General features: G+C 39.9%; 1 protein-coding gene across 2 annotated transcripts in view; it reads left to right on the forward strand.

Annotated features, from left to right (window-relative positions):
- The window catches only part of DAPP1 (dual adaptor of phosphotyrosine and 3-phosphoinositides 1), a 59150-nt gene that overhangs the window by 14246 nt on the left and 21028 nt on the right, over positions 1-23876 (forward strand). For both annotated transcript variants that reach the window (XM_036852966.1, XM_036852965.1), the window contains exons 2-4: positions 5997-6119; positions 8516-8649; positions 21971-22101. In XM_036852966.1, coding sequence (XP_036708861.1) covers positions 5997-6119; positions 8516-8649; positions 21971-22101 — 388 coding nt within the window. The remainder of the gene's footprint in view (positions 1-5996; positions 6120-8515; positions 8650-21970; positions 22102-23876) is intronic.

Consider the following 23876-nt stretch of genomic DNA (forward strand, 5'->3'; position numbering starts at 1 on the left):
CATTGTGGTTTTGATTTGCATTTCCCCGATGATTAGTGATGTTGAGCATATTTTCATATATCTATTGGCCATCTGTGTGTCTGTTTTGGAAAATGTCCATTCAGATTTCTGCCCATTTTTAAATTGGATTGCTTTGGATTATTTGTTTTTTTTGCTATTGAGTTGTATGAGTTCTTTATCTATTTTGAATATTAACCCATTATCAGATATATGATTTGCAAATATTTATTCCCATTCAGTAGGTTGCCTTTTGTTGATGTCAGCTTTTAAAATTTGTAATCTATTGTGATTTCTCATTCTAAATAATTATTCTTTTCTCTTTTTGGTAATTTTATACTAATTTTCTTAAAGAGACTTCCAAATTTTGTAAGTTTCAAGCCCCTTAAAATTTGACTCTTCCATCTAATAATCAGAAGAACAAAATAAAAAAATGTTAAACACAGTCCCAATTACAGGAACTTTAGGCCCGTGCAATTAGGACTCTATGTAATGAGCTATTGTATATGCGTATTAATCCACAAAAAGCCGTGTAGACATCAGCCGAGGAACTGTCAGCATCCAGGGCCCAGTATAAGACAGCATCAGTCTCCTCCCAGCTTCGTCTCACCATGCCTGACTGTGCCCTTTGGCACTCACCTGAATTACTCACCCCACGATGCAGGGCTCTGACCCTGTACATACCTGGCATTCTGTTGCTTCTTGGCCTTTGTTCCTGTTATTCCCTTTGCACAGAATAGCTCCCTGAACGATTGTCACTCCATATCCCACCAGACTTTAAATAGAGAAAAATTCTCTCTCTCCCTCCCCGCAAATGCTAGATCATTTCCAGTGTTCAATAAACAATAGTTGAATAAGTAAATTAAGTAAAATATTTAAATAAAGCCAACATTAACAGGGCCCTGGAGGTTGGATCAAGGTAGACATACAATTTTCTTTTTTTCAAATTTTAGTTACCCAATTAATATATGCGTGTATTTTATTTTATTTTTCATTAGAACAAGCTAAATTAGGAAAATCTGATCGAGCTAAAGTCCCCTTTAACAACGCCCTCAATCCTAGTTCCTTCTTTTAAGGACCAAACTTATGAGTTTGGTGTGTATTTTATCAGACTTCTATTTTGTGCTTTTATATATTATTATATGTGTATGTGTTGTATTGTTTGGAGGGAATGAGAGAGATTTTTCAAAATTAAGTGGTTTCAGACTATACCTGCCACCAGTTCCTCTAACTTGACAATATGTTTTGGGATCTGTCAACTCTGATGTGCGTGGACACAAATATTCACTCCGTGTTTCTCCGTGGGGGAGTGATTAGCATTCTGAGAGGGACAATTCTCAGTTGTTCAGGACTGCATCGGCCATCAGAGGGTGGTAATCATTCCTGGTGCCCCCTCACAATGTGTTGGTAGCACCCAACCCCCTGCCTTTAGCATTTGGCAACCAACAACGCTCTTAGCTTTTCAAACTCTTTCGGTTAACTTTTAACATAATCTCATCCTATGAGCACTCACTGCACTGCACTTATCTGTCATCTCACTGTTGGTGGATATTTAGGATGGCTCCTAATTTTTATTCTCACAAACGCTCTGCAGTAGACACCTTAATTCACACTTCCTTCTGTGTACGTGTGAGTGTTTCACTAATAAGCCACCAGAAGTGGAGTCGCTGGTCATGTGTGCATGTCCAGTTACACTAGATGTGCTAAGTTCCCCTCCAACTTAAACACCTGCCAACAGTAGATGATAATATCCATGGCCCCCAAATTCTCCAGAACTTAATACCAACCCTTCAATTTTAGCTGATCTGGTGGATTACAAAAGTACTGCATTGTTGTTTTAATTTGCATTTTTCTGATTAATAGTGAGACTGTTTATTTGAAATACATATTTCCTCTTCTGTGAAAGACTTTCATTTTCTCTTCTGTATGTGTACATATTTTAATTTTTACTACATATGTTTTATAATCAGAAAAAAATAATGCACACTTTAAAAAATAACTTACATATTCTTCAAGGCCTACTTAGATGTTGGGTCATTCAGAAAATGGCCTTAGGGCTTCCCTGGTGGCGCAGTGGTTGAGAATCTGCCTGCTAATGCAGGGAACACGGGTTCGAGCCCTGGTCTGGGAAGATCCCACATGCCACGGAGCAACTAAGCCCGTGAGCCACAACTACTGAGCCTGCGCGTCTGGAGCCTGTGCTCCGCAACAAGAGAGGCCACGATAGTGAGAGGCCCGCACACCACGATGAAGAGTGACCCCCCACTTGCCGCAACTAGAGAAAGCCCTCGCACAGAAACGAAGACCCAACACAACCAAAAATAAATAAATTAATTAATTAATAAAAAATGGCCTTGATCTTTCTTCCTATAACCCCCACTGGATACTTTACTCTCTCTTGGATGTAGTTTGCAAAGTACTTGTCTTACCCTCTTGACTAGATTAATGGTTTCTTGAGGCTCAGCCTGGGTTTGTGTTCCCTTTGACCTGCCTAATACAATGCCTTGCACAGATTTGAACTTAATAGATAAAGATTTATAAAGTCAAATAATAGAAGATAGAGAAGGTTAACTGTGGGAAAACTACCAGCTGAATAAGACTGTATTTTCAACCTTTCACTCTTCATGTACAAAGTCTTGAACCATCCTTACCAAAGATGGACATATTCCTGCAAAGGGTATGTAATGTTATTTGGCTTTATAGTCAATTCCCTGGAAGATATGCTGATCTGAAGTTCCTAGGAAAGGATGCTTAACTCAATTAAGACAGGGAGTTTAGGTATTTGTGGAAGAGTTGTTTGGGGCGTGAGGGTCCTCATTGCCCTGCAGACATCATGAAGCGTAGGTGCTGCCTGGAAGCCTCTGTCTTAGGTTTGCCCAGGCCCAGGACTCCGTGAAAACTGTGACAGTGATGTTGACTCAACCAAGTGATGTTTCTCACCCAGAAATTAACACTCCCTGACATGTTCCAAATTAGAGCACAGTGTGATCCTTCTTGCTTTATATTCAAGGATTTCTTATGTGTTTATGATATATAGCTACTGTTTAAAAGATTACCATAAAAAAGTTCTCAGTAAAAACTGTCGCCAAGCTAGAATGATCAGAATTCTGTAAATGCTTTAGACAGACATCAGATCTTGTTGAAAAGAATCCCAAGGAATGTCCAAATTCTTTACATTTAGAATTTTGTTGATCAAATTTTGTTGCTTCAAGAGACTTCCCTGGTGGTCCAGTGGTTAAGATTCTGTGCTTCCAATGCAGGGGGCGCGGGTTTGATCCCTGGTGGGGGAACTAAGATCCCACACACTGCGCAGCCAAAATAAATAAATAAATAAACAAATAAACAAATTTTGTTGCTTCCAATAAGTAATCTATTGGCTCAAACTGAATGGTTTGCTGAAATGTTCATTAAAAAAATAATTATAGGCAAAATGTATTTAAGAACTTGTGACCTCGTAGAGATTTCACTTATCAAAAGGAATTAGAATTTTGTCTGTAACCAAACCTGAAGTTTTTGATAGCCTCACTTTTAGCTCCTCCAACTGCCCTTTTTTTTTAAAAAAAAAAAAGAGGTATAATTGACATACAACATACTAGTTTTAGGTTCCAATTGTCTTTTGTAGGAATTTCATTCCGTGAAGATTTGAGCATGTCTGGGAATTAGTCCAATGAATGGGTAAATAAGTCAATGGGATTTCTTATAAAATGCTTTGCCTTGCCATTGCTTTCAGCTAGCAAGCACATTTCTAACACAGGATGGAGGCATCTCTGCCCCAAAGAGGAAATGTGTTAAAGAAGCAGATATTAGGAAATGCAGATTTAGAAAACTGGTAGCTTGGAGACCTATGTAGAAACTTCCTTCTACATTTGGTCTTACGTTTAATTTTTGTTATCAGGTGAAAATATCGTGCCACAGGGACATCCCAGTAGGATCCCTCACCTCCAGAGCAGGGGTCTTCCTTGTACACCATGCACATCTCTTTAACAGTACTTAGTTCACTGACATTATCAATATTTGTGTAATTGCTTGTGTCCCCTTCCCCTCCACTGCTCTGGACCGTTGGTCTTTTGCAGAAGCTACGGTCCCCAGGACCTAGCTTTCTCTTATCTGCAGTAAGTTGAAAGTAATAAACAATTATATTTGAGCAACAAGAAAATCACGCCACAGAAGATACATCGCAAGTTATGGCTTTGTGGATCTCAATGGCTTCATGACAACTCCTAATGTGTTTTGAGCCCTGCTGTTTGCCAAGCCTGTTTTGACCATTTCATATGTGTTAATGTAAGCAGGACTTACAACTGGCCCACAAGGTACAACTGTTATTAATTCTATTTTAGAGGTGAGAAAACGGAAACTCGGATTGGTTAGGTAACTCGCCCACGGTGGTACAGCTAATAAGAGGTGCCACCCAGATCGGGACTCAGGCTAAGTGACTGCAGAGCCCACAGTCCTCATCACCACACTGAACTCTCTCTACCAGCTCATTAGAAAGAACGGGAAAGAACTGTCATTAGGAAAAAGGAGTGAGGTGCACAACAGTGTGCCTGGAATGCTCTATTTCCATAGAACTGCGGCAGCGGACAGGTCTGAATGCCTCTACATGCGCGGGACACCTCTCAGGAGGAAGCACAAAAAATGGTTAACGGTGGGGTCCTCTGGGGATTAAGGGAGAGAAAAAAGCTTTATGTTCATTATGTTTTCTTTTGAACTACGTAGATTTTTTTTTTCTACTGTGTATATATTTTACCTTTTCTGATGTGTTTCTGTTTTTTGGTTTTTGGTTTTTATTTTTATTTTTTAATTTTTTGGGGGGCTACATTGGGTCTTCGTTGCTGCGCGTGGGCTTTCTCTAGTTGCGGCAAGCAGGGGCTTCTCTTGCTGCGGAGCATGAGCTCTAGGCGCGCGGGCTTCAGTAGTTGTGGCACGTGGGCTCAGTAGTTGTGGCTCACGGTCTCTAGAGGGCAGGCTCAGTAGTTGTGGCTCACGGGCTTAGTTGCTCCTTGGCATGTGGGATCTTCCCAGCCCAGGGCTCGAACCCGTGTCCCTTGCATTGGCAGGCAGATTCTTAACCACTGTGCCACCAGGGAAGCCCTGTTTTTTGTTTTTTAAAACACGTACATCAGTTTGAATCTCCTTGGGACTTCCCCAGCTGTGCAGATATTTCTCAGTTTGAAACAATATTGGATGAGGCTTGCATCTCAGTATAAAACATCTGAATTCTTTGTGCTCAACTTCATTTCCCTCATGACAATGGACTCTGGTATGACAGCTCAGTGGTTTTCTACACTGCAAAAGGTGGTACCACACTTTCGAAAGAGAGTGTGAGAGAGACCAAAAGAAAGAGAGAAAATTGCCCAAAACCTATTCTTATGGTTATTTTTGACTTGGATTTTAAAAAATCTTTCTGTCTACAAAGTAAAGTGTGTGTTTGTTTGCTAGGACTGCAACGACAAAGTACCACAAAATGAGTGGCTTAAACAGCGGAAAGTGACTATCTCACAGTTCTGGAGGCTAGATGCCCGAAATCAAGGCGTCAGTAGGGTGGGTTCCTTTTGAGGGCTGTGAAGGAGGATCTGCTCCAGCCTGCCCTCCTTGACTTGCAGATGGCCTTCTTCATGTTCACACGGCATTCTCCCTGTGTGCAAGTTCGTCTCCAGAAGTCCCCTTTTCACAAGGGGACACCAGTCCTATTGAATTAGGGCCCACCTTAATAACCTCATTATAACTCAATGAAGACCCTCTCTCCAAATAAGGCCACATTCTGAGGTATTAGGGCTTAGCACTTCAACAGGATACAATTCAACCCATAATATTCTGCGATTAACCAACTCTCTCCTTTCCCCTTCAGCCTCATCCAGCAATTTCCTTTTCTTGATGTTTTGGCTCAGAGTTTGGTCTCGGGGCTACCAGAGTGGAGAATATTGCTGAGAAGAAAACTCAGTGCAGGAAGAGTCCCCTGTGGTTCACCCTGAGTGAAAGTGCTGCTCTCTCCTCCGCAGGTGGTACCATGGTAACCTCACCCGCCATGCAGCCGAGGCTCTTCTCCTCTCCAATGGATGCGACGGGAGCTACCTTCTGCGAGACAGCAATGAAAGGACCGGGCTGTACTCTCTCTCTGTGAGGTAGGATGCGTGAGAACTCTATAAATTCAGTGGGGTCCCATCTCTTATTTATAGGGGCACTGACTTCATGGTCACACTCAGATTGCCAGAGAACCGAATTCTCTTGATTCCTGCTAGACCAGCAGGTCCGAGGATGCCAAGCTCTGAGTGGTGAGCCTGCAAAAAACGTTCTTGCCCCTTCCATTGGTGGAGAAAAAAATGTTAGAGCTGAAGGAGATTTTATGAATTGTTTAATCCAAAACTCTTGCTTGACTGATGAAGAAACTGAAACCTGAAGTGGTAAAGTGTCTTCCACCCAATAAATCAGTGATAGAAACAGTACCAGAATCACATCCCTGAAACCTGGCCCAGTGCCCCTTTCACTATTCCTTGCTCCCTCTGGAAAATCAGAATGACTTGTGGCTGTGCAATTTTCATAATCACAAACTGAAGCAGGCAGTATGCAACTTTTAGTTTTTTTCTATAAATGGACTGGCCTTTCTTGAATTTCCATTTCCCCTATTAAGAAAGTTAATCTAGTCCCCACCAGGTATGCCCTGCTCAAAACAGTGATCGTCCAGTCCTTTCAGGGCTTCTCTCCCATCCCCTTTCTCCTGGTTGGCCTCCCTTTCAGAGAAGGTGACCTAGTCATGTGATAATCAGGGAGAGTCACTGGTTATCTGTCAGCATCTGTCCCCTTGGCTTCCACTGACATGTAGCAAGTCTTTCTGGGTTCACAGAGAGTTGCCCCTGGGTCAGAATGGTGATGTGAGGACTCCATGTAATTGCCCTCGGCCACCCAGCCAATAACCTCAAACCATTATTGTTTTATTTTATTTACAAATTTTCTAAAAAACATTTTTGGGAAAAATATTCACCAAAAATAGAATTCTGCTTTGGGGGAAACAGGAATTGTGCTTTCTCAAATCAACAGCAAATGTTAAAATTACATTAAAGTGGTTAGATTGTTGATCCGTTATTGCATGGATCTCCCCCAGATCTCAAACAAATCTGTGGAATTGTTGGCTAAAAGAATGTTAACTTTTCACTTTTCTATGTCTCGCCTGAGCAATTAGATCATAAGCTCCTTACAAAGAGATGACATATATATTACATCTATATACAAAGGTAAAATATAAAATATTAATTTCCATTACAAGCACTTGGAAATGCTTTAAAAAATAATAACCACCAGCAAAAGTAAGAGGAATCACAGACCAGCTCAGGAGAATGATTGTTTTTATTCATTTGGTCATTCGCTTCCTTAATAATAAATATTTCAAAGCATCCACTCTGTGCCTACCATTTTGATAAGTGCTGTAGAAGATTCAAAGACCTTGACATCAGGAAGTATAGCCTCACAGGGGCAATAAGACCATATCCAAATACCTTACTACAAAGTAGAGCGCTGTAAATGCCGTGAAAGAAAACAAGGTAAGTGCTTGGGTTGTTGAGAAGAGAAAAGGCAAGTAACTCAAGCCAGAAGTAGCAGGCAATATTTGATAGAGTAAGTGGCATTTGAACTGAAACTTGATCGGAAACAAAGTGGAAGAAGTCACAGGTGAAGGGAACTGTACGAGCTAAGGGACAAAGGCGGAAACTCCTAGGAGAATAGTAGGCACGGCTGGACTACAGCAGTTCCCAAGGTGCGGTCCCCAGACCAGTAGCATCGCCCGAGAGCAGGTTAGGAATACAAATCTCAGGCCCCGCCCCAGACCTACTGAATCAGGAATTCAGGGGATAGGGCCCAGAAATCTGGGCCCGGCAGGTGCTTCTGGTTTCTGATGCTTGCTAAAGTTGGAGCATGCCCTGCAAGAAAGGAATGGTGGAAGTGAGGCTAGACAGATAGGATTGGGTCAAATCAAGTATATATATATATAAATTTTTTAAAATTTAATTCTCTGCCTTATTCCAAAAATGAAGTGGAGAATGACAATGTAGGAAATCTGATATCTTATTCAGCAGGCAGAGGAATAGGCACGGAAGGCAAAGGGCTGGGCTCACATAACTGATTAAGTGACAGAAGCAGAATTTGGATTGACTCCCAAACAAGTAAGGGAGGAGGGCCAGGCACAGAGAAGAATTTGAGGAGGGGGTGACTTGCCATTTCTATCATCTCTCTTCCTGCCCTTCTTAAACTCATGCCCCTTAAGAGGTTAATGTTCAAAGACTCGTTCGGCAAGTCAGAGAATACACAGGGAGCACCGGCTCTTGTCTTTCATTAGAATGAAAAATTGAGAACACGCTCTGTCCGAAGAAACCAGTGCTGTTCTTTAAGTGCCAGGGGTTCCAGTGATTGTGTCATAACTCTCAGCTTTTAGAAGGGTTTAATGGTGATGCTAATGCCCAAGGTTACATTCCCCTTCAAAAAAGATACTCGTTTCTTAAATAACATTAAACATTTTTTTCCCTTTTAGAGCCAAAGACTCTGTCAAACACTTTCACGTTGAATATACTGGATATTCATTTAAATTTGGCTTTAATGAATTCTCATCTTTGAAGGATTTTGTCAAGCATTTTGCAAATCAGCCTTTGATTGGAAGTGAGACAGGTAAGCTATGGACAGATACTTGACCTGTGAGATATCGTTTCAGGATGGAGGCAGGACAAAGCGGGTTTCAATTAAATAGTTGTCACTTCTATTGAATTATGTGCATACTATATGCAACTGGATATGTTTAGAAACTTTTTTTCCAATTACAGTGCCATATGCTACATTAAAAATATATATATATATGTCAGTATGTTAGTATTATTTTTAGGAGAAAACAATGTGCCTTATACAAAATAGGTATTTTTCTCAGAATGTGTTATTTAATGGATTGATTAAAAGCACACATTTCTTTAAAATGACCTATTTGTTTTATAATGATATATACAGTAAACAAAGAAAGAACAAAGGAAAGAACAACTTTTTGATTCCTCAGAAGTTTAGGTATGAGAAGTTTGCATATTGGGGAGACCCAAAAACGATCATTTTGAGCAGTTTTTGAGCATTTTAAAATGAAATGCAATTTCTCAACGATCATTGAATATTAAAAATACTGACCAGAAATTACTCCCCTGGACAATTCCTTAATTTCATCATAAAATTCTGTTTCTCTTGTCTTGGTTTCTGATAAGTTTTTACATGGCACTTAAGTATGGCTGGAAATAGTTTAAAATTTCCTTTCTGGGTGGTTAGAATCAAACCAGAAAATTCAAGTTAAAAAACAAACACACTCTCTTGGTATTTAAATTATCTAACTCATTTGTCTATACTATTTAAATAAGGTAAAAGATTTCCTCTGTATTTGTGACATAGAATCACAATTTTCTATGTCCTAAATGTTGATAATTCTCAGTTAATCAGAAAATTGGACAGTTCCAAGAACCAAGAACAAGAGGAATTCAAGCCTTAATAGCAGAGTCAGTTGCTGTGAATTTGTACACACTCATTTTCATGGTAAACTTGGTTAGTGGGCTTTTTGTTGATCACACTGGGAGAAATGCCACCAGTGCCTCTTCCTTTTCTGCTATTTCTGTGGCCTGAATAGACCCTGATATGACTCACACAGAGTCAAGGAAAGACAAAAAGCACAGTGGAAACCACAAAATAGTTGACTTACTTTATACTGACCGTACAAGGTCTTTGATAGATTATTTCAAACCATAAAATTGAAGCAATCATCTTTTTTTTTTTCTGGTGGAAATCCTCCTAATCAACCCTGAAAATTACTTTATCATTTAACCAGCAATAATTCTCATAAACAAAGGGCAAGTGGCAATGATTTTATTTCCATTGCTACTTTGGCCTTGGCAAGCATTTCAATTTCAAATCCCTTCCCTTCAAACTTATTTCCGACTTGTGTCCCAACCTACACTCACTTTCGTTCAATTCTTGGTCACTGGCAATGGAGAGGAGATGTTGAAGCCAAGGACTCTGTTTTGTCTACTTCAATTTTTGTCCTTCTCTGTGTCTCCCAGGTCCTGGTACAGTGCGTGGTGCTTTGGGTGAGTGAATGAATAAATGAATGAATGATGACTGTGAGTTGCAACTCTTTGTATCCTTCAAAGCCATTACCATTGTTACTTTCCAGCCTCCTCTTCTCTCGCCAAGCAAAATCAGCTCCCTTCTTTTAAACTCTCCCTCTAGACTCTATTTTCAGTATCTTTGGTCATTCTCCATACTCCTTTCCAGACTTTCTCCAAGTTATGAAAAAGTACATATTCTGCCTACTAGCAGGTTTCAAAACCCCCTTTTTTTAAAGTTTTTTTTTGTTTTATTTTAAATTCTTTTTAATTGAAGTATAGTTGAAGTACAATACTATATGTTACAGGTGTACAATATAGTGATTCACAATTTTTAAAAATTTTACTCCATTTATAGTCATTATAAAATATTGGCTATATTCCCTGTGCTATAGAATATATCCGTGTAGCTTTTTTAAAGCACAATAGTTTGTACCTCTTAACCCCCTACCCCTATACTGTCCCTCTCCTCTTCCCCCTCCCCACTGGTAACCATTAGTTTGTTCTCTATGTCTGTGAGTCTGCTTCTTTTTTATTATATTCACTAGTTTGCTGTATTTTTTAGATTCCACATATAAGTGATATACAGTATTTGTCTTTCTCTGTCTGACTTATTTCACTTAGTATAATGCCCTCCAAATCCATCCATGTTGCTGCAAATGGCAAAATTTCATTTTTTTTATGGCTGAGTAGTATTTCATTGTGTGTGTATATGTATATACCACATCTTCTTTGAGATCAAAGTGAATGCAGTACTTTCTGGTTGAGCTTTTCTGGCACTGATCCAATCACTAGGTGAAAGGATCACCTAAGACTGCACCAAAATAAAGGTTCCTCAGTGTTATATTTGGGTCAATATTAAGCTTCCCAGCAAATAGATTAATCTGACTAAAGAAAGTTTGTGATTAATGCAATAGGGATTATAAAGATTTGTAATCCAGACACCTATGGTAGTTTTCTTCAAAGTGGCAGAGGGTGGGTGGTGGTGGTGTGATGAATTGGGAGATTAGGATTCACATATATACACTAATATGTATAAAATGGATGACTAATAAGAACCTAATAAAAAAATGAATAAAATAAAATTCAAAAATTAAAAAAAAAGCTGAAACTTGCTGTAGCCTTATCATCACTATAATTGTTATTTTATTTATTGCAATAAAACTTAGGAAACTGAGATTTTTGCTCTCCATTGCCTCTCCTCTGTTCTATTCATTACCCAGTTGGGAATTTGCTGCTATTTAAACCCCTGCTACAGACCCTGGGTGCTGATAGATATGTACTTGACAAACTGGCTTCCAGCTCTTGAGTTAAATCCCAGTAACTCTGAAATATTCCTCTTATCTGTCCCTGCCAGCTGAAGGCAAAGCCACCAAAGCTGGGAACAAGGGGCAAAACCCATGACATATGAGCTTCTGTTATGCCCTCTGGGAGTAATAAGCCTCAGGAAACAAGATAACCTGCTGAAGCTATGATGGCTTTTAAACCCAGATGGTCCTTGGAAGTCACAGAGTCAGCAGTGTGACCTATGAATAACAGTGAATGGAAACTGGGATTCCATCTTCTAAAAACAGATCTCTTCTTGTTCATTTAAGAATTGGCTCCTGGGGACTTCCCTGGTGGCACAGTGGTTAAGAATCCGCCTGCCAATGCAGGGGACACGGGTTTTACCCTTGGTCCGGGAAGATCCCACGTGCCGCAGAGCAACTAAGCCCTTGCACCACAACTACTGAGCCTGCGCTCTAGAGCCCGTGAGCCACAACTACTGAAGCCCCTGCACATACAGCTTGTGCTCCGCAATAAAAGAAGCCACCGCGATGAGAAGCCGGCACGCAGCAATGAAGACCCAATGCAGCCGAAAAGAAAGAAAGAATTGGCTCCTGAAGAAAAGGGGAACCCTCCTACACTGTTGGTGGGAATGTAAACTGGTACAGCCACTATGGAAAACAGTATGGAGGTTCCCTAAAAAACTAAAAATAGAACTACCATATGATCCAGCAGTCCTACTCCTAGGCATATAGCCAGACAAAACTATAATTCAAAAAGATACATGCACCTCTACGTTCATAGCAGCACTAGTCACAACAGCCAAGACATGGAAACAGCCTAAATATCCAACAACAGATGAATGGATAAAGAAGATGTGGTACATACATACAATGGAATACCACTCAGACATAAAAAAGAACAAAATAATGCCATTTTGCAGCAACATGGTTGGACCTAGAGATTATCATACTAAGTGAAGTAAGTCAGAAAGAGAAAGACCAATACCATATGATATCACTTATGTGTGGAATCGAAAATATGGCACAAAGGAACCTATCTATGAAACAGAAACAGACTCATAGAGAAATGACTTGTGGTTGCCAAGGGGAAGGGAGAGGGATGCACTGGGAGTCTGGGGTTGGTAGATACAAACTATTACATTTAGAATGGGTAAACAACAGGACCTACTGTATAGCCCAGGGAACTATATCCAATCTCCTGGGATAAACCATAATGGAAAAGAATATTTTAAAAAAGAGTGTGTGTATATATATATATATATATACGTACACATATATATAACTGAGTCACTTTGCTGTACAGCAGAGATTGGCTCAACACTGTACATCAATTATACGTCAATTAAAAAATAGAATTGGCTCCTGCAAAACTATATTTCAAAAAGACACATGCACCCCTATGTTCATAGCAGCACTATTCACAATAGCCAGGACATGAAAGCAACCTAAATGTCCATCGACAGATGAATGGATAAATAACTATTATGTATGGGATGGATGGGCAACAAGGTCCTACTGTAGAGCACAAGGAACTATATTCAGTGTCCTGTGATGAACCATATGGAAAAGAATATAAAAAAGAATGTATATATATGTATGGCTGAATCACTTTGCTGTGCAGCAAAAATTAACACAGCTTTGTAAATCAACTGTACTTCAATTAAAAATTTAAAAAATTTAAAAAGAATTGGCTTACAGTGATCAGGAGACCTCCAGGCTGATGATTCCTTCTTCACCATCAGATGAAGTGTAAATTCTTATTAAAATTTTTGTTCGGTTAAGGATCACCAGGGGAAGCATTTGTCTGCACAATGGATGAGACCCTGCCAGGGTTCTGACCTCCAGATCCCCAGAAGGGGAAGGACTAGAACTGAGTATTTCAGGCCACTCTGCAGACCAGCCCAGCTCAGGCCAGCCTCGCCCTCCAGGGCCTGGGCAGTGAGTTTATTTAAGAGAGACTTTCTCACACTCATTCACCGGCAGGAATGGCATCACCTTTGAGGGCAACAGGGAAGATGTCCAAACAAACAACAACCGTACACTTCTGCCTTACAATTTTATATCTATTTAATGTCTTCAGTAGAGTGAAACCAGAATTCTTGGTCCTGGGTCATAAGAAAATATTTGCTCTCAGGATAGGTGAAAGTGTTAACCTAAAGGGATGAATACTCTTTTAAGATTTCTTTTTCCTATTTTATTCCTATTATTTAAACTCCCAGGATTTCTGCCTCCTAAGCTAAAGAATGAAGATTCTGTAAGCAAGATCTAACCCTCCTGACAACTTTAAGATTCTATTATTATAATTTTCCCTTTCCCTTGTTGTAATCTACATTTAATCTCTCTAATCTCCATTAAAGTTTCCGTTCACTCTAATTTCTTCTTATGAATACCCATAAACACTCTTAAGATATTTCTCATTCTCAAAACCCAATCATCTCCCAAGTATATCATAGAGATATATACAATGTACCCACTTGCTTTACTCTCTTCAATGGCCCATTTACCTTCTAACATATTTTTAATTCACTTATTTTTTTAAAACCTTCACACTCATATGTAAGCTCTATGAGAAGAGGGATTTTTGTCAGTTTTTTTCCCTGTTATGTCCCAGCACCTAAAAGAATAAATGCTAATCATTATCCACAGCATTCTGTGATGGGTATCCCATTACCAAAGCCCGCGTTGCAGCTTTCATGGCAGCGTCGCAACTAGCAAGCTACTGACAATTAAGTTTTACTTGCAAAGTGTATACAGAGCATAATTTGAAAATGATGATTTGCGTCGTATGTATGCTCAGTAATGATCAAATTCAGACCCTGCCTTTCATTTGTAATAGCAAGATGTTATGTAAAACTTCTATCCGTATTTGTACAAGGCTTCTAAATTCAACTCAAATAGATTTGGAAATTTGAGGCTTTTTTTTAGTATGAATATGTTTGGTCCATTATTAATTTTTACTGTATCCTCTTGTAACTGACTGAGTGTCATCTTGGAAAATGTAGACACCATTTATCTTTATGCTTAAATGTCCAAATAGTATTAAAACAAAAATTGCCTTTCCCATTACCTTTTATTTATATTGCAATACTTTTGTACATGAAATTGTCTTGTACAAATTATTATAGGAATTACTGTGTTGTGACTTTAATCACCTAACTAGCATGAAAAAATATGGTATAAGTCAAGTGTGCTGTGTTTGTGCTTACCCTTTATAGTAATTGGTTCTCAATTTTGAAGATCCTATCTGGTTCTTTCTTAAATGTCAAATTTCCACTTCTCTTTTTGTTTTGACGTGGGGATTCCCAACCTTTTAATAACTGCTACAGTTATTATTTTATTTTGCAATACCAGCCATCTTACCCAGACGGCATTTTAAAATAATTAATTTAAAATTAATTTTAATTTGAGAATTATGTGACACTTCTGAAAATAATTGGCGACAACTTAGAATGTTGCCAAACCACAACCAAGAGTCACTTCTTTAGTTTATGTTTGCCAAAAATATAAATCTTCTTAGTTTGTAGATGAGGTGTGTTTGAAAAAGGAAAAAGCAGGCAAGGAAGAGAATGAAACAAATCTTTGTGGAGTTTTACTAAGTTTGAGGTATGCTACTAGATATTTTCACATATACCAAGTTATTTAATCTTCTGGACCACCCACTATAATGTGTAAAGTGGTCCCATTTTCAGATGAGGAAATAAAAACTCAAAGATTTTAATCTATTTGCCCAAGCTGCACACATAGAAAGCATCAGAGCTGAGACTGGAATCCAGGCTAACTGGTTCTAAAGTGTGTGTGCTTTCCACTCATTTTGCTGTCTCCTGAAACTGGTGTCACAGTGACACGGCAATACAGTATTGCCACATCACAGCACGGCCTTGAACGGATTTGGATGGGAAGAATCCCTGCCACATGATGTAACAGAATGCTTGTAGGATACGGCAGGCCTACAATACATGTTTTAGTCCTCAGTCTCTTTAAAACCTTTAATATTTTTGGTATGTGATATAAAGCCATTGTTGTAAACAATGTGACTCAATTTGAACTTCTGTCTTCGTGTTTATTGCTGTTCTTAATTTATTTACATAAATTGCCATTGGAGAAATTATACTAGGAAATCATAAAACATAAAAAAGGCTGACTAGGAAACGGCCCCCAAATACTTAGCCCCATCTCATTCATGCCTCTCCAGAAAAGATATAAAATAGCCTACGTAATTACAGTAAAGTAAAATAAAATTTAAAGTTTGAAGAGAAGGTGGAGGAAAAGAAAAATGAGAGGCAAAAATAAAATGACATCAGGACTAAAGTATATCAAGTGAATATTGTGCATTTGCAGAAACAGGGTAAACATTTTGTTACTAAGCATCCTAATATTTCTTGCCTTTCAATTGGGCCTATGCTTTTAACTAGATTTACAGAATGTTGGATTTGGAAGGGAGCTCAGAGACCATTTCATTTCTCCTTTACAAATGAAGAAATTGAGGCCTGGTGAGAAATGTTGAAGCAAAAACTCTCCTCTCCTTTCCTCAAGCTGCCTCTTAAAGAATCCACTTCTTCGAATTTTGATTTATACATGTGATCTCTTGCGCACAATAGCCAAGAACAACATTTCACTTGCCGTAGAGAGTTTCCATGGTGGTCATTATCACCAAGGCTGAGAAAAACGTATGGTATAATGAGTAAATATGTGAACTCCCAGTTCTAACTCCAGCCTTTGCCATGTATCAGCTAACTGTGTGTCCTCGGGCAAGTTATGTGACCTCTCTGAGCTTCAGTTTGATCATCTTATAAAACTGAGCTGATGGTAATAGTTGATATCTTAATGACTTGCTGTGAAGATTGAATGAGATGAGGCATATTTAGAATGACTCTTAGCATGGCATAAATACTTAATTAGTTATTTAATGAAGCCCTTTTATGGTAATTCATTCCAATAATTATATGTAAGAGCTGTATATTCTTTGTCATATCATGAAGAGTTGGTTTAGGGACAATTGGATTAGTGTTTATCAAATCTTTGTGATGTCCTCTTCAAATTTTAAGCCAGTTCCATAGTGCATTCATCTGAAAGGTATAATCAAGTACTCAAAAAAAAGTGACCTGATTTGACTTGGTTGTTTAACAGACTTCTTTTTCTCTGGCTAACTGGTCTGCTTTTCCTACTTCAGTATATTTCTCTTTTCCTACCTCAGTATATTTCTCTTCTCTTAATATTTTAAATATTAAAACCAATATTAAAACCCCTTCAACTATAAATGAATGTGGTTTTACTAGCCCCCTTTTATGATGAGTTCAAGTTTATTTGCAGAAAAGGTAGCAAAGAAGAAAAGAGAAAGATCTTAAATATTCTTATAAACCCCCTTAGAAAGTCACTTCCCATTGGTGGGAGGAGATGGAGGAACCCACCATGCATAAGCCAGTTGGAAAGTTTGTTTTCTGAACCTGAGGGCAATAATAAAACATGGATGGATATAATCTTACTTTAATTTAATTCATAATTAACAAATACGTATTGAGTGCCAGCTATGAGCTGGGCACTGCTGGCCACTGATAACACAGTGATGAAACAGGTATCATCCTTGCCCTCAAACATCTTACAGTCTAGGTGGGCAACCTGGCTGAGTGAGTACTGAATACTAGCTTTAGTGCATAAAAGAAATATTCTAAACAAAAGTTTCCTTTTTAGGAGCTATATGTGCCCTGCCCTACTCTCTATTTTAGATATCAAACCAATGCCTAAGGCTTGAGACTGTCCTTACTCTTTTTCTGAATTCCTGCTGGGATACAAGATAAGGAGTCCTGCAATGCAATCTCATAGTATTACACTCTGAGTAGGTGTCCTGTAAGTTACAGTTCAGCCAAAGCAAATTTAAATACCTGCCTCGATCCTGCTCTGATCACTTCAAAAATATACCTCCACCAAGCATTTCTGATACCAGGTTTCATGTCAAAGGCAGGAAACAGCAGTCTCCTCCTTCATGCAGTTCAGAAACTGAAGTGAAACTTACAGAGCGTTCCAACCTGTGGTTGCAGATCTGTGTCTCTTCTCCCTCTACCAGCCCTTGTCTCCTGTTGCCTTTTATCTGAATCTTCAAACCAAGTCCTGGGGTTAATTTTGTCTGAATGTCACTAACCCAGAGCTCTCTCTTATGGAGCCAACGTGCTGTCTTGAACCTTGGGTGGAACTTATACAATGAGTCTGTGGTGGCAACATTAGATAAGTTTCCTTTGACTGCAAATGATAGAAAGTAACCCTGGCTAGCTGAATTTAAAAAAAAAAAAAAGGAAAAGAAAAAGAAGGATACAGGGAGAAAAGTGGAATTTTTTGGAAAGATATTCGTATATCAGCTCAGAATTTAAGGGCAAGCTAAACCACGAGAGACAGTAAGTAATCAGCCCAGAGATCATGGCAACTCTGTAGCTTTCAGCAAATTGAAATGCCTGCCTTCCTCCTGCTCTGATCATCTCAAAAACGTACCTCCACTGAGCGTTTCTGAAACCAGCTTTCATGTCAAAGGCAGGAAACAAGTCTTCTTCATGAACTCAGAAACTGAAGTTAGTGGACCTTTTTTCCAGAGAAGTGACTAAGCAGATCCCTGGATTGGTCCAATGAGTGTGTCCAGGTTAGGTGTTTGTGGAGGAGGGCCAGGGTCTTTGGGGTCTACTTCTGTGTAAGGGGATGGGACGATCTCTACAAAAGGGGAAATCATTGTAAGCCTAGCAGCCATGCCAAGAAGTCCATATATTGGCCCTTCCTTGGGCAGAACAGTTGGCTAAGGAGACCTGTTTCTCAAGAGGCCATATTTTTATCAGTGGAAGTTATTTTATTCATTTATTTATTTATTTTTGGCTGCGCCATGTGGCATGCAAAACTTCCCCGCCCTGAGATCGAGCCCATGCCCCCTGCATTGGAAGCGCAGAGTCTCAACCACTGGACCACCAGGGAAGTCCTGGAAGTTATCATTATATAAGTAGTTTGTCATTTTCTTCATTCCACCATTCAATCTAGCCTCATTCATGGTCTTACTAGTTAATATCTATCTATGGTCAATTCTGCTTTCCTGGTTGACTCAATATCATTTACCTTAGCTTAGCTATTCATTGGTTAAACTTCAGAGGAAGTTTTCAAAATAAAATTTGGGTCCCCCCAATGGAGATTTGGAGAGCCGAATTTGGAGTTGTTGTCCTGTCCTGTCCTTGCCCCAGCCCAGGGTAATCATGGACCTGGAAGAGCCTGGTTCATCTCAGGCTCTTCCCTGCCTTAAATCTGAATTACTGTGGCATTCATTCATCCATTCACTCATCAAGCCTTCCCTACGTCAGAAACTCTACCAGGAGGTAGGGATACAAAGATAAATTTGGCACCATACCTGCTCTGAAGGGACTCACAGGGCTTGGAAATGCACGTGTTGGAAAGGCAATGGCTTTACAGTACCAAGTGGTTACGGCACTGCAGGCTCAGGCAGCAACCCTGGCCCAGAGGTCCTTACAATGCAGCACAATGGGCCCCTATGGCTATGCTTACCTCCCAGAAACTGATACCGTGGTAAGCAGGATAATGACCCCCCCCAAAAGCATTCCCATCCGTCCCCGGAAATGTGAATGTTACATTACATGGCAAGAGGGAATTAAGTTTGCTGATAGAATTAAGGCTACTAATTAGCTGACTTTGAGATGGGGAGATTATCCTGGATAATCAGGAGCAACCACTGTAATCACAAGGGTCCTTATAAGATGGAGGTAGAAGAGGGAGAACTGGAGAGATGGCAGCATAAGAAGGACTTGGCCCGCTGTTGCTGGCTTTAAAGATGGAGGAATGGGGCCACCAGTCAAGGAATGCAGGCAGTCTCCAGAAGCTAGAAAAGGCAAGGGAATGGACTGTCCCCTAGAGCCTCCAAAAGGAAAGCAGCCCTGCCGATACTTTCACTTTAGTGAGACCCATTTCAGACTTCTGACCTCCAGAACTGTAGGATAATAAATTTGAGTTATTTTAAGTCACTACGCTTGTGACGATTTGTTACAGCTGCAGTAGGAAACCTGTATAGGTAGGCATATACCTGGGGTATGCTTGGTTCTATGCAAAAGGACAGAGGATTGACCAGGTGCATCTTTCTAGGGCATCATTTAAAATATTATTTTCATATTAAGCATATGGAATAGGATGATAATTTAGCATCAGCTTTGAAGATGAAGCACAAGATTTCACATTTTTTTCTTATTTGTGAGCCGCTTTGAGCCCTGAGCTCCGGTCCCCCTCTCCTCCATTGTCAGATGAAGTGTTTAAGAGGCACCTGTTTGTCTTAGCGCTGTGTCATTAGTGCCTACTAAACTACTGCCATTTTTATTCTTAGCACATCGTTACACTGAGGTCTTTCTTAACTTATTTTAAAATCCACATTCCCAAAGATGCCACTCATTGGAATTTCAGTCAAGGATTTTAAAATGCTCTATATCAAAGCATAACAACATCGAACATTGTTATAATCCTTTCACAAACACTTCTCTATTTGGTGCTTAAAACAGCTTCATGAAGAAAGCGTGATTATGCTCACTTGTCAGAGGAAGAAACAGAAGCTTGTGATAGAATGTCCAAAGTCAACAGGTGCTGAGTGGCCATGGTGGCTCTTTCCATGATGCCTGCGTGGCTGCCAGGAGGTGTTTCTCTGGGGTAGGTCACTTAGAAGCCAGCCCCAAATTCACCGAGCATCTGCCATGTCACAGCTGCGTCCACAGCGCCCCTGAGCCTGCATAACGGCTGCTCTTGATTTAGGTGTTGCTGCTTTCATTATGACTGTAAACCTGTAACTGGCCCCTTGTCCTGATATGACTGGATCTGTTCTCATGAAAGAATCACACGGACAAAAGGGAGCACAGACAATGTGCCTGAGCAGTACTGGAGCTTCTGATAACTGCAAACGCCATTTTCCATTGTGTTCCCAGGGTTCCTGAGGTGAATTGGGTACAGAAAGAGCAGGAGGGTATTGTTTTGGGGCCAAGATTAGAGCCCTCTTCTGGCTGTTCTCAATGCTCCTTTTCACTTTACAGCAGGGCACTATCTGGGCCCAGGTATCAGAAGGCACGGTTCTGTTTTTGCAGTCAGTACGTTGTATGTACTCAAGCCTCATAGAAAGGTTTTGCTTTGTTTGTAGGTTTATCATTATTATTAAGGGTTTTTTAACTGCAGAGGAGGTATTTTCCTTTCCTCCTTGTCTCTTTCTTACTGCAATTCAAGGTCTATACTTTCTATGAGCTTTCTGTCACCCTGTCAAAGAAGGCTTCCCTGACCTGATATAAATACCACCCTCCCCAACCCCTCTCTTTTCGCTCTCTGTTCCTTTACATTGCTCTGTTAGGGTTTTTATAACGATTCTCTCACTTGACATATTCTTTTTTTCAAAATTTTTTCTGTCTCCCCTGCCATGAGAGCAGACGCTACATCTCCTTTGTCTGTTGCTGCATCTCCAGGGCCTAGACAAGTGCCTGGCACTTAGTAGAGCTCAGTAAATATTTGTTGAATGAATTACTGAATTCTTTGCATCTCCCCCAGTGTCTGGTACAATCTTGGATCTGCCTTATAAAAGACCTGAATAAAATTAAAAAGGCAAGAAGCCATAGCAAAGGGGAGAAAACCCTTAACTTAGTCTTTTTGTAGTCAGTTTCTAGTTTCTGACTGACTGATTGACTAGGGAAAGGGAAGGATGCAGAAGGGGGAAATGTCAATGTTGAGCTGAAAGCGCTCAGCCCTCTGAATGACTTGCCCAAGCCCCCAATGCCTGGCCCCTGGGGGGACCCTTTGTCTGCCAGGACCCCCCACCTCCAGATGGAAGTGAAGGTAATCACACAGGAGCCCCAGCCTATTCACTTCATGTTCACTTAAGAAAAGCAAAGACTTCATTTCCTCCAGCTGTTAATTTATTTTCTCCCATCCTGGTATGAGATACTACGGAAAATGCTACGAGCTCATATTTTTCAGGTCCACTGATTTGTTGCAAGTTGTTCTGAAACTAGTGAGAAGTAGGGCAATGCAATAAATCCTCCTATACCCGGAGTATTTGATTAGTTTTGTTTGCATGGCTTTTGTAAAGCCCACTTGGAAAACCTCCAGTTACAGCTTTAAGGTCTAGAACGGTGTTGCCTCCCCTAGGAAAGAGTTTCTGAAGCATTCCACAGAAAGGCTTTTCTTATGCATGACCTTTTTGTCTCTGTGGTACTTTTTCTACCCTGCCACCAGTGACATCTCTCCTAAAAAGCACAGTTACCACATAGGCTCCCAGCATGCTTGGTTCACGTGACCGAGATTGGTCTCATCACCCCGTTCAGTTAAATGACTATGTTCGTTGCTAGCTCTGTCCCAGCACGAGGAGGCCAGATATCGTCTCATCCCGCTTTGTATCTCCAGCAACTGGCTTAAGTGCCTGGCATGTAGTTCGTACTCGATACAGGTTGAGAAAATGAGTAAGTGAATCCATGAAAAAACAAGAGACTTTACAATTCAACCACAGTTATCCAGTTGTTAGCATTTGGACCTTATTTCTGGGGATTCTACTTATGTTCTTTTGTCTTCATTCAGGCACTCTGATTGTTCTGAAACATCCCTATCCAAGAAAAGTGGAAGAACCATCCATTTATGAATCTGTCCGGGTTCACACAGCAATGCAGACAGGAAGAACAGAAAACGACCTTGTGCCCACTGCCCCTTCTGTAAGTGGCCGTCCATCTACCCACGGGGCTCACTGTCTAAAAGCGGTAACAGTTACACACTTTTAAAAATATATTTGTTCACATAAAAATTCTAACTTGGTATATAAAAGCTGGAAAGGAACATAAGGTTCAAAGGCTATGACTCAGTTCATCCGGTCCAGGGTAAATTGTATAAAATTACAATGCGATAGTGATAGGATTTTTTTTTTTAACATCATTATTGGAGTATAATTGCTTTACAATGGTGTGTTAGTTTCTGCTGTATAACAAAGTGAATCAGCTATACGTATACATATATCCCCATATCTCCTCCCTCTTGTGTCTCCCTCCCATCCTCCCTATCCCACCCCTCTAGGTGGTCACAAAGCACCAAACTGATCTCCCTGTGCTATGCAGCTGCTTCCCACTAGCTATTCTACATTTGGTAGTATATATAAGTCCATGCCACTCTCTCACTTCGTCCCAGCTTACACTTCCCCCTCCCCGTGCCCTCAAGACCGTTCTCTACCTCTGTGTCTTTATTCCTGTCCTGCCCCTAGGTTCTTCATAACCACTTTTTTTTTTTTTTAGACTCCATATATATGTGTTAGCATACGGTATTTGTTTTTCTCTTTCTGACTTACTTTACTCTGTATGACAGACTCTAGGTCCATCTACCTCACTACAAATAACTCAATTTTGTTTCTTTTTATGGCTGAGTAATATTCCATTGTATATATGTGCCACATCTTCTTTATCCATTCATCTGTCAATGGACACATAGGTTGCTTCCATGTCCCGACTAATGTAAATAGAGCTGCAATGAACATTGTGGTACATGACTCTTTTTCAATTATGGTTTTCTCAGGGTATATGCCCAGTACTGGGATTGCTGGGTCGTATGGTAGTTCTCTTTTTAGTTTTCTAAGGAACCTCCATACTGTTCTCCATAGTAGCTGTATCAATTTACATTCCCACCAACAGTGCAATAGTGTTCCCTTTTCTCCACACCCTCTCCAGCATTTATTGTTTGTAGATTTTTTGATGATGGCCATTCTGACCGGTGTGAGATGATACCTCGTTGTAGTTTTGATTTGCATTTCTCTAATGATTACTGATGCTGAGCATCCTTTCATGTGTTTGTTGGAAATCTGTATATCTTCTTTGGAGAAATGTCTATTTAGGTCTTCTGCCCATTTTTGGGTTGGGTTGTTATTTTTTTGATATTGAGCTGCATGAGCTGTTTGTAAATTTTGGGGATTAATCCTTTGTCAGTTGCTTCATTTGCAAATATTTTCTCCCATTCTGAGTGTTGTCTTTTCATCTTGTTTATGGTTTCCTTTGCTGTGCAAAAGCTTTTAAGTTTCATTAGGTCCCATTTGTTAATTTTTTTCAATTTCCATTTCTCTAGGAGGTGGGTCAAAAAGGATCTGGCTATGATTTATGTCATAGAGTGTTCTGCCTATGTTTTCCTCTAAGAGTTTGATAGTGTCTGGCCTTACATTTAGGTCTTTAATCCATTTTGACTTTATTTTTGTGTATGGTGTTAGGGAGGGTTCTAATTTCATTCTTTTACATGTAGCTGTCCAGTTTTCCCAGCACCACTTATTGAAGAGGCTGTCTTTTCTCCACTGTATATTCTTGCCTCCTTTATCAAAGATAAGGTGACCATATGTGCATCGGTTTATCTCTGGGCTTTCTATCCTGTTCCATTGATCTATATTTCTGTTTTTTGTGCCAGTACCATACTGTCTTGATTACTGTAGCTTTGTAGTATAGTCTGAAGTCAGGGAGCC

This window comes from Balaenoptera musculus, chromosome 5, assembly GCF_009873245.2.
Source record: "Balaenoptera musculus isolate JJ_BM4_2016_0621 chromosome 5, mBalMus1.pri.v3, whole genome shotgun sequence".
NCBI lineage: Eukaryota > Metazoa > Chordata > Mammalia > Artiodactyla > Balaenopteridae > Balaenoptera > Balaenoptera musculus.